Raw genomic sequence first — 12,405 nt, 5'->3', positions numbered from 1 at the left:
GCCTGTGCAAACTTTTGCTCCCATCAAATGTGGCAATATCCTGCAAAACTATGCCCTTTACTGTAAATCTAGGAGCATTTACGCAAATCAAGGCCCCAAGCACTGTGAAGCGGCTATTTTGTGTTTCACAGCTGTCCTCCTTTCTGTTTATTATGCTACTTCTCACAGAGGCTTGTGTAGCAGCCAAAAAAAATTGCATTGTATCTAAGTTGACCTTCAATTTAATTTAAATTGTTCAATTTGTTGCAATGAAGCTCACTTTGCACCCAAGCAATTTGCTAACAGAGTGACGTGTAATCTATCTAGTTACAAAATCTTTGTTCTGGCAGCAATGAGGTTAATTTAGATTTTAAAGGTTAATCTATTTAATAAAGGAGAAATGTATTTTCTAATGTTGCCTCTTAATGAAAAAAACACCCGCACAATAATTGAGTCATCACAAAGTATCATCGCGTTCTAACTACTTATTTGTTACTTTGTTTTTTTCCACTCCAACTGAAGGCAAGAAATCTTTTAGCAATTACACCCTTAAAGGAGCTGCTGCTGTACAAATGGTCCACTTTTGGATATAAATATTTTCTGCTCTGCACTTTCCTGTACATTTTGTACACTATTATCCTGACTTTATGCTGCTTGTATCGGCCGCTAATGGAAGAGACCGCAGATGGACAAAAAAGAAAGATCATCACAAGACCATTTTATGTAAGTGTTATATGCGCTATTCATTTCATGACAACAATCCATCCTCATTGCAGAATGTCTTGAGACGGCACAATACAGTAATGTACTCAGGCATCTGTCTTCCACTGAATGAGCCCTCTGGTAATAAAAACCTGCCAAGCATTGCCGCTCAGATCAGAAATGTTTCTCCAAAGCCATCAATTGGTCCACTATTTATTGCTTACTCAGGAAATAATTAAAAGCTTCCCAAAGTAACTAGTGCAAAGACTGTATCTTGGATTGATTCAATTCTACCATAAATCCTGATAAATTATTGTGAGGAATTGAATGGGATGTCCACACAAATTTGCTTTTGAAAAATAATAGCTCTCATTTGATAATATCATGAATTATATTGTCATTAATTCTAATGCTAAAAAAAATATATTTAAGTTACTTTTAATGTATCAACATGTGAATTTAGCTATGTTATAACTATCCAGTTTGAAAAGATAGTCTGGCTTATATGGACAGCACAGTGGCCTAGTGGTTAGCTTCTGCCTCACAGCACTGGGGTCATGAGTTCGATTCCCAACCATGGCCTTATCTGTGTGGAGTTTGTATGTTCTCCCTGTCTTTGCGTGGGTTTCCTCCAGGTGCTCCAGTTTCCTCCCACACTCCAAAAACATACTGATATGTTAATTAGCTGCTATCAAAATTGACCCTAGTCTGTCTGTCTCCCTCTCAGGGATGGGGCAGGGATTGATGTGAATGAGTTCTCTGTACAGCGCTGCGGAATTCGTGGTGCTATATAAATAGATGATGATGATGATTGCACGCTTTCCTTCCTACAATGCATGTCAGGAAGTTAAGACTAACTTACTTGTCGAGGTTCAATTTCTATAACAATGAACTTACCTTTCTCTGGGCCTGACTCATTGAGCGCAATGTGCGTTTGTTTTAAAATGCATGAAAATAAGGTATATGTAGGAGCGGATGTGAAGAAACGTGTGGTGATGAAAACGGGTGTAGGTCTAGTTTTTTGGGTTTTTTTTCAATTCTTTCCCTGTGAAAAACATTTGTATGATGTAATTATTGTCTACTGTACATAAAGTTTTTACAGTTGCTCCTGAATGCAAGCACATGTTCTAGCATGTATACACAGCCGTCATCACCAGTCAACAGTTAGGCTAAATCTGTAGCTGGAGCAAGAGATATGGCTGAGAAACAAGTTCTTTTGAGATGTCCTGAGCTTTAATCGGACCCAGCTGCGTGCGCTGGAGATTGGCACGCCCTTACTGTACACTGACTACAGTCAACCACCCCTTCCAAAACTACTTTATAAAGCCATTTAAGCTAGGTTATGGAAATATGTAACAATATTTACCACTCATACTGCAAGTATGTATCTAGCCAATGAATAAAGAGAGATTAAGGATTATATTCACACCATAGACTTTTAGGTATATTATAATTATTTGAGGGGGGAAATGACATACATGTCAGAGTTGTCTTCAACCCTTAGTTCTACAGAGACATTTTCAAGTGAATATATTGATTGAAAGTACATATGTTGTTTTTCAGCTATAAAGTAATGGAATCATAAATAATAATAATTGCATATCATCATATTGAGAGTAATGGAATATACTGTTTAATGTGTACTTGAAGAAGGTCTGAGAACCTTACTGTATTTAATCTTCATCTGCGGATCACCTGTTTTATACCCACTTAGTCAACATATAATAATAACAATAATATAATAATAATAATAATAATAATAATAATAATAATATTCAAAGCGTACTATAGCCCATCAGTTCATCAGAATGGTCACTGGAGCAGGAGATGACAGGATGCATGTGACTAGCACAGAGTAAGTCATGTGACTCTCCTGTCACACTGATTTAGGTGTCAGATATATCTTTGTATAAAATATAGTTTACAAATCCAGCTTATTTATTTGAGTAAACATCTCTTTGAAATTGAATATAAAATGTTGTAGAAAATAAATAGAAAATTAATGTGTATCAGAAAATAGAAAACAGTTTACATATATATTTGTAAGTGTTAAAAAGTGTCATGTAGACAAGTGTCTGGAAACACTTCCAAGATCATGATTTGTAGACTTCCAATGGAGGATCTATACCCATATTAGTGTCTGCATCTATGTTTTAAACTGTTAGGGGGGTATTCAATTGTTAGCGTTAACGCTAACAATTGAGCGCTCGAAAAATCTTACCGTTAATATGGTAATTACTCGCGGAATTTCAGCTCGCAGCTCCCTGAGCAGCGAGCTGAAATTCAGCCCGCTGGCAGCGAGTAAGTACCGTATTAACTGTTTACGCGCGCAAAATTACCGTATAATATGAAGTTTTTTTCGAGCACTCGTTTTTTTGTGTTTTAGTGCGTTAAAACTAACAATTGAATACCCCTCTTAACATACAAATTTTGATTAATAACTATATAATGAAGAAAGGTTACATTTCATAATAAATAAAGAGTTGGCAGTCCCAACTTTCTATCCCTCTTCTTCACTTCCATAAGCTCTATAACCTTTAGTAGCTCTAAAATAAACTGTACATGCTTGTTAATAAATTCTATAAAGGTTACATATTACTAAAGCACTTGCTTATGGCATTTGCAGGATTCTTACAAAACTAAACATGATTATGTGCGATTTTCTGGAGAAATAATTGTTATCATGGGAGGAGTTCTAATTCTTGTAATTGAGGTATGTATGTCATAAGTAGATGGATACATGTACATATTTAATACATGCAAGTCAAAAAAGTATCCAAACATTAATGAAAATGCTACAAGTTTCTACAAATCTTTGAGTAGGCCAATTATTCCCTGTGAATTAATTTATTCAGTACCTTCTTAATTAGCTGAAAGCACTGAACCAGCTTACATGCCAAATTTAAAAGATACCCTAATTTGTGATTTTGGGATATGTACATTCTAAATATACCAGTAAATAAAGTTTCAAAACTGTGTTCCTAGAAATATACATCGATCAGGCACAACATTGAAACCACTGACAAGTGAAATGAATAACATTAATTATCTTGTTACAATGGCACTGTCAATGGGTTGGGATATATTTTGCAGCAAGTGAACAGTCAGTGCTTGAAGTTGACGTGTTGGAAGCAGGACAAATGTGCAAGCGTAAGTATTTGAGTGACTTTGACAAGGGCCGAATTGTGATGACTAGATGATTGAATCTCCACAACAGCCTGTCTTGTGTGATATGCAGTGGTTAGTACCTACCAAAAAAATGGTCCAAGGGAGGACAACCAGTGAACCGGCGACAGGGTCATGGTGGAAGGCTCAGTGATGCACCCCATGCGAAATTCCTGAAAAGGTTAATGCTGGCTATGACAGAAAGGTGACAGAACACAGTGCATTGCAGCTTGCTGCATAAGAGGCTACATAGCGACAGACGGTCAGAGTGCCCATGCTGACCTCTGTCAACTGCAATGGGCACATGAGCGCCAGAACTGGACCATGGAAGAAGGTGGCCTGGTCACATTCTCTTTCACATTATGTGGATGGCTGGGTGAGTGTGTTGTTTACCTGGGAAAGAGATTGCACCAAGATGTTCTGCTGGGAAACTATGTGTCCTGGCGTTCAGATGGATGTTACTTTGACATGTACCATCTAAATATTGTTTCAAACCAAGAATACCACTTCATGGCAACAGTATTCCCTGATGGCAGTGTCCTCTTTCAGCAGGATAATGCACCCTGCCACACTTTAAAAATTATTCAGGAATGGTTTGAGGAACATGACAAAGAGTTCAAGATGTAGACTTGGCCTCCTAATTCCCCAGATCTCAATCTGATCAAGTATCTGTGGGATGTGCTGGAAAAACAAGTCCGAGCCGTGAAGGACCCACCTCACAACTTACAGGACTTAAAAGATCTGCTGCTAACGCTTTGGTGTCAGAGACCACAGGACACTATTTGAGGTCTCGTGGAGTCCAGATTTCGATTGGTCAGAGCTGTTTTGACAGCACGAGGGTATCTACACAATATTAGGCAATATTGGTTTTAATGTTGTGGCTGATCAGTGTATGTCCCAGGTAACATATAACATAATGTCATATTATATAGACCAACAGCCCTGTCTTATGTCCCTGTCCTTGGCTGCTAGATAGAATTCTCAGTATCTTTTGCATTAAATATGAAAACTAAGGATTACTTAAAAAAGACATTGTATTTATATACAATCCTTGTGAATTGGGATCTTAGCGAATGCCATACAACCACTTTTCCTACTGCTTTGATTGTGAAACTGTCAAATGTTCAAATTGGATATGGAAACACCTATCAAACATGCATTGCTTTGTTTTATTTCCATGAAATTTTAGGTTGCTCAATTAATAAGAAAAGGACCAAAACGCTTTTTTGGAAACACAGTGAGAGGAGGACCATTTCATATTATCATGTAAGTAATTTTATTATTGGATATGGACACTGTGATTTAGCTTATTAGCAAAAGACCCATCTGACCTAGTAACAAAACCATTGAGATAGTCTTAAACTGGGTCTGCATGATAAGATCCAGCAATTCAGTGTTTGGGCTGAACAACAACATCCCTATGGATCCCATTAGTACGATTGCCTTTTGTCTGGGACTGTGAACACCGGAGGTGGCAATCGTGCTGTTGGCTGGCAGGGATTGCTAAGACTTGTAGTTCCAAAACAGTGTGAGGGTCACATGTTGACTACTTGTGTAGAAGTAATTAAAAAACACACAAAACATACCATCCTTGTTAAAAAATATATATATTTTTAACCCCTTAGCAATTACCTGCTCTTTGCCAGAGGTGTAAAATTATGTTTTATTTTACTGCACATTCTTGTAGTCCTACCAGCACCTGGTAGTCCAAGCAGTTAGTGGCTGCCAGTGATTGATTGGACATGTAGTCCTATATACTAAACTATTGTTTTGGTTATCACAAGAGCCCCAGTGCTGTTCATTTCCTTAGGGCGGACCCCAGGCTGATGGTTCCCTGTTATAGTGACCAGCCTAGTCTGGCATAGTCATATGCGTTCCACTGACAGGAAGTCCGGCATTTGAATGCCGAACTTCCTGCTTGTTCCACTGCGTCCAAAAGCGCCAAGCTATTCCAGGTATGCTTTTGGCAAATTTTATAGACACCGAGGATTTACCTCGTGAGCACGGTCAGCGATGTGCAATAGAACGGGGATCCCTGCACCGTTAATTTAGATTAAGGACACCGCTGGATTCCAATCATACTGCTGGACTATTTGAGGTTGGTTTTTAATCTGCTATTGGACCCTATTTTTCCTCCAATATATAGCCACTTGTTTGGACCAAAAGAACATACTATCTTTACACAAGGTTATTTGCAGCAGCCTCTTATGCCCTGATACAATTGGACCCCCGGACTTTGTTGTGTGGAATATAAGCACTGGTTGCTATGTTTATGTTTTTGCACTATATTGAATGACCATTCCTTTTATTTATTTATTTGGATGTATTAATAAATGTTATTGTTTTAATCCATGTTACAATCGCAACATCATTACCATTTGAAGTCTTCAATATTTTTATTTACTACAAGATAATTGAGCGCAATTGCCTTACCTTTTTGTTATATATGACACCTACAGGATTATTTCACTATCTTTTTGATGGCATAGTTAATTTTAACAAAATGGCAATTGGTCTCAGTTTCTAGATTCACTTTTGATTTGACCAAAATATATAGAGCCCAGATAAGCAGAAGTGTGCCGTAAAACATCACAACTGCTGTGGAGCAAGTCACGTAGCTTAGGTTGGTTGGTTAAAATAGCAGCAATAACTGCAATATGCCCTGATATAGTCATGTGTGTGACCCCAAAATGAGCTTGATTTCCCCCATAATCACATAAAAGTCAATCTGCTCATTGTGTACATGTTAGTTCTTTGCTCTGCTAGTACCACATGGAGAGGTTTTAGGCTGCCTGAATGTCTAACTTACTTAAACTAAAGCTAACATTTGATTTGATGCCAAAAGCACTAGTTAAAGAGAGGTGAATGTTGTGACTTCCTCAAAAGTTGACTATCCTTTAAAATTTGCTGCACTAACTTACCTAGGTACAAAGTACTATCCCTAATTTACAGAGACAATTCCAGATCTTGAACAAGTTTGTCCCTTAAGCAGCAAACATTGGCCAAATTTACAGTACAATTGCTGTTATTCTGCAATGCTAACCACTGTGCCGCCCAGTAATGATAGTCTCTCTCTCTCTGTAAAGTTCTAGCCACACCCACACATTAGGTTGGCCACACCCACTTGTCAAATGCCACTCCCACTTAGATGGGGGGGCGCCGGTGCCCTGTCTCGCCCAGGTAACCAAAATGTCTAGTTACGGCACTGGGGTTAACCCTAATCCTAAATTAGTACTTGTCAGGCATCTCCGCCCAATACCGCCTTAAAGGGCAGTCGTGCTTGAGGATGACGTCCTTTTCGGGAGCTGGCAAGACAGCGAGTCGTCATCTGAAGACATCTGCATTCCGATAACTACTTCTTTTGTCAGGTTGCCCTCCTCTTCAGTCGCAGTCCTCGTGTCGTCATGTCTTCCGTCTTACTGACTACCACTGGGGACTTTTTATCTCACAGCTTCCAGATCCTTTGTACAGGGTGCAGGGCCGTAACTAGGGCTGTGAGACAGGGGTGACCGCCCAGGGCGCAAAGCTGAAGGGGGGCACAATTTAGGAATATTTTAGGTTAATTTGGTTAAAATTGAGGGCTAGGGGGTCGGCATTTGTCTTTCTCGCCCAGGGCGCTAGAACCCTAAGTTACGGCTCTGACAGGGTGTTCCCCAGAACTAGGTTGGAGGCTGTTTTTTCCATTATTTTTTTTATTTTATTTTTTTATACACATTATTGTCCAAATTCAACAACTGGGCAGCATACATATTGCAGCTGAGTAAGAGGCTCAGTTTTGCTGGATCTCCATAGCAGCTGTCCATTTCTCTTGGTTTTTCCTTCTCATCCCTGAATTCTGCCATGTTTAATTCGCTAGGCATTGCTGCCCATCACCTGTAATACAGGGAAATCTGCTGTTTCATAAGATAACTGGTGAAGAGCAGCAATGGCAGTAACACATTTACCTGTAAACAAAGCCATTTGATTAGAGCTAATTCCAAGTAATGCAGGTCAGTGGTAATAACAGACCTTGCATAGATAGACTATAAATGATGTGCTGTAAGGTGCACAGTCAATGAACAACTAAATATCCATCAAGTTACACTGCATATTGTACATTTATCTTGAATAAAACATGATGCTTGACATTAGAAGTATAATAGTCTTATTTTTTCTAAGGTTTCTTTATGGCTGCTTCATTATAACCATATTTATAATGAGACTGCTGAACAGCGAGGGGGAGACAGTTATCATGTCATTGGCTCTCATAAGTGGTTGGTGCAATGTGATCTATTTTGCCCGTGGATTCAAACTGCTCGGACCATTGTGTATAATGATTCAAAAGGTAATTAAAACAACAGTTATAGAACACAAAATGCTAATTTTTGTATTAATGAAAACTACCTGTGATGAAAATGTGCTGCCCAAATAACTAATCAGGTTTTGTCATTTTTCTAATACATTGTAAAATATTAAAGCAAACACCAAATTGTTATTGGTTGTTTTACTGTTCCTTCACAGTTATCTGTGGAAATGTTTTCATGGATGTATGTTTTGCTACTATGAGTCACTATGCCCCAGACTGCATCCACCATGACCATTTTAGTGAAATAAAGAAATGATCCCTAGCTGGAGTGATAGATATCCTTGGTCCATATGGAGTAACAGAGACTGTGCACACAGGTCTTTTTTTTATAAGGGATGGCAAAATCCGAAAAGTTGAAAAAATTATATTTCCTACTAGATGCGAGAGTTAGTTTAACAAAACAAGTCTGTGATCTTGGGTGAAGTTGCTCGTTCCATGGTCTAATTTGTAGCCTTGCTTCATTTTCCTGCCTTACATTATGACATCGGTCACCTGCAGACCTGTCATCACTTACACAATCACACAAGTGGAGTGGGTGCTGCCTTCCACAAGATCAGTGCACTGGTCTCCTGAAATACTCTGTGATGCAGGTGTCAACATTCTTATGATCAGAATGACTAATGGTTGTTCTATCACCTAGGGTATGCCTGGGCAAACAGATTTAAGAATAATGATAAAAAGGTGCTCAGGCCCTAGCACCTAAAAAATTACATTGTGTAGGGGTAAATCCAACCCACCATGTGCACAAGCCATTACAAAAAAGTTAACATTTACATATCTAAAAGTTTACTTCTCCTATTTTGTAAATCGCATGCTAGAGCACAAGAAAAATGATTCACACACAAAAAAAATAAGCTTTATAAATAACTGTTGTCTATTGCAATGTAGTGGTGTAACTGATATGGACATTTATCTTGCAGATGATAGTAGATGACCTCATGCGATTCTGTGTTATCCTGTTAACTGTTCTTATTGGATTCGCTGCAGGTGTAGTACAATTCATTTTAATTTTCTTCTCAAGTAGAAGTAATGCTCTGCGGTTGTCTTAGAAAACCCAAATTACATTACGTTACATAGGAGTTATAGCCATTAAACTATAGTGTTAAAAAAAATCATAGATACTGAAATAAGTGAAAGGTTTTTCTAACTAGTGAGGAAATCCAACGAGTCACTAACCATACTCTGGAATGTACTTTGATGTAGATGTCACTCACAAAACAATCATTGTTCTTTGTGTCTGCACAACTCTCATGTTCACACGTATAGCAATATAAGCCACAATTCAGACTGATACACACGGAATATGAACATATGGATATCACTGCAGCAGAGGCATGCAGGCATGGAATCAATGACCATCATTTTATTCATAACACAGTATGAGCAACTTCTCTGTATATGTTCAGCTGAAGGTAGTCCATGCAGGTGTTACAGATGGAGTAGAATTTACTGCAGTGAAATGTGTACAAAGCATGGTTTGTGCACCAATCTTTTGCTATGAATGTACCATTGCCTGCAATAAACTCTGTCCATCTGCAAAATGTTAATGTCATTGAGTTGGTCAGTTATGCCTATATGCGAAGATCACATACATGATGCGATGATTGAAGTCAAAGTCTTCAAACTAGTCCACATTTCAGAATGTATTGCAATTACTAAAAAGTGTCATTGGAAAATAAAACATGATCTCTTAATTTAATGCACAGCAGCAATTAGGGGGATCCCTAAACAACAACTCAGCTACCTGGTAAACATTAAAACTTTAACAGTGTTCAAGGAGAGCTACATTTAGAAAACATATATTTTTTAATACAGGTGAAAAATATTAAAATGGTCCATTATGATTTTATTTTTGTTTGTAAATTGTGTGTAAAAATGAGAGATATTTCACAATTTATTTTCTAAAATCCATCCCAGAAAAAATTTCACATCCTATATGACTGCAAACCCTTGTAGAACAGTTAGTGTGACTGCTTTAGGGGAACAGGTACCATCTCCTGGGGTGAATGATAGCGACCAACAGCAAAGAAGTCACACAAGTCCAGGGATTTCGGTACAAATAGCCAGAGGCAGTTTTGTTAAACAGAATAACAAAGAAAACATCAAAATAAACACCTTACTAAACACACAGGTAGACCCTCTCTCCTGTGAAGGACCTTGTGTCCCACACACATACAAAACATAGAGGTAATTTCTTACCATTTGCAGAGTCTTTCAGGGGGCATCCAACCTCCTCCCCAGGTCTGAGAGACTGCATATCCAGCCTGACTGCTTTTTAAATATCCCTACACAGGTGCAGTTGCCAATCAGCCTACACTGGAGGACCAGAAGACCCGGTATGGGCCTGATGAATGTAGTCCACCCTCTCTCTCCATTCATAAACCCAGGGACCATTACCATATTTTCCTACAACTGAGAATATATACCTCTGCCATTCGGCACTTTCCCAGTGCTTCTATCCTGGTAGTTATAATGAAACAAATTAATAAGAATAATTAAACACTGTCACTCCTCACAAATACTCATCTTCTGCAGTCAATCGCCATTTTGCTTTTTGCTTTAGTTCAGGACTGCAGGTAGTAAAGTTCAATGAGTAGGCCAGGATTACGATGCAGATTACAGATGTGGATTGTTTCTGCCTTAACACACTTACGTTGAATGGGGATCCCTTAGATTTTTTCATTCCAATAGTCTCTCTCAGAGAAATTGTTATGATGGGTAAATGAACAGGATTTGACACAAGAATCCTGGTGGTGTAATATAGGCAACTAACAATGGCTATGTGTCAATTAGTGTAACTGTTTTTGCCTTAATATATAAATTAGCAGCTTCCCTTATTTACGCTTTTTACAGATTTCTCAAAGACTTTTTCTTTAATTTACATCTATCAGATATTTGACTATGGAAACCTGGGTTTGTAAGAAAATTTAAGTACTTGCAGAATAACCAGTTCTACAAAATGTGCTCATCCTGTGTGGAAAAACAGTCAAAAGTTTGTTAGTTTATCAATCGTTAAGTACGATTGGATCATGGGCAGCAATGAAAGAACGAACAAAAAGATGCATTTATCTCTTTCAAAAGGTAGAAACCATGAGGCTAGTAAGAGAAGTTTATCATCATCTGACAGTAAATATCAATATTTTCTAATACATAGGGATGTGAGGGAAATTATTTTTGAAATAGAAGTACTCATGAGAAGATTGACTTATGGGTAAAAGGCCCGTATTTTAATTTTTGCCCCACATGACAACATGGGAATCCGAAGATAAAAGGATACATATCTGGCAATGTCAAAACCATGAGCATTACTGTTAAATATATGCTTGGGTTAAAAGACTCAATAGACAGATTAATAGAGAGTAGTGTAAGAATAAGTTATTCCACTGCACTTATAATCAAGCTTTAGTAGTTTAACACACAGAGTTTGGATGCTCTAAGAAGTGAATGAGAATATACTAGCAGATGTACCAAGAGAGAATTGGTGCAGGGGGGAAACAGGATTTCTAGAGGGGTGTTTTCATCTATGTGGTTCTTAGGAAAACAGTATTTATCACTATGAGCCTCTGTGGCTGGATCACTTATAAATAACTTATTGTATAAATATATTTAAATTATTAGCGCATTGGGCTAATTTATATCATTGCAAATGTACTGGTTTTTATTATATTGTGTTGCACTTTTGTATAGGAAATGTATTTATTGCTGAGACAGTATATCAGGGAGGAAATTGGATGTGTGTAATATTTCTTAAGACAGTCTCCCATGCTAATTAGACCTTTTGATGTGAGAGTGTCCACATCCCTTAGCCTGAAGGTCCAGCAGGAGGTCGTTACCTGTTGTCAAGTCTTGATAGAGAGATAGGAACCTGTCTGAACAATGTAGACTCAGGATGCTTAACACCCAGTTTTAGGAGATCAAGTGATTGATGTAAATTTTGTAAAATCTTAAATTGCGTTAGCTCCATGGTTAAAGGATATATTACATCTTAATGGTAATTATTGAATGTGATTTATTGGTCTTTGCAGAGCCATTTAGGATCAGGGGACAGTGTTACCCCTGCTAAGGTGTGTCAGAATGTGTATAAAAATGGCCCTGTTTAAGCATATAATGTATTATTTCATCTGTACCTTTCTGGATGCCACTAGTACATTCAACTAGTGGATGTAAATGTCCTTTTCAGGAGTTCCTGAGCTAATAAACATCAAATGGCTTAA

General features: G+C 38.0%; 1 protein-coding gene across 1 annotated transcript in view; it reads left to right on the top strand.

The window, feature by feature from the left end:
- LOC142143167 (transient receptor potential cation channel subfamily V member 6-like) overlaps positions 1-12,405 on the top strand; it is a 52,175-nt gene that overhangs the window by 22,384 nt on the left and 17,386 nt on the right. Inside the window, exons 8-12 of the mRNA XM_075200877.1 lie at positions 502-702; positions 3,308-3,394; positions 5,036-5,112; positions 8,005-8,170; positions 9,112-9,178. Coding sequence (XP_075056978.1) covers positions 502-702; positions 3,308-3,394; positions 5,036-5,112; positions 8,005-8,170; positions 9,112-9,178 — 598 coding nt within the window. The remainder of the gene's footprint in view (positions 1-501; positions 703-3,307; positions 3,395-5,035; positions 5,113-8,004; positions 8,171-9,111; positions 9,179-12,405) is intronic.

This window comes from Mixophyes fleayi, chromosome 3 (genome assembly GCF_038048845.1).
Source record: "Mixophyes fleayi isolate aMixFle1 chromosome 3, aMixFle1.hap1, whole genome shotgun sequence".
NCBI lineage: Eukaryota > Metazoa > Chordata > Amphibia > Anura > Limnodynastidae > Mixophyes > Mixophyes fleayi.
The sequence above is the reverse complement of the archived record's forward strand: the minus strand, read 5'-3'. Positions and strand labels throughout refer to the sequence as shown.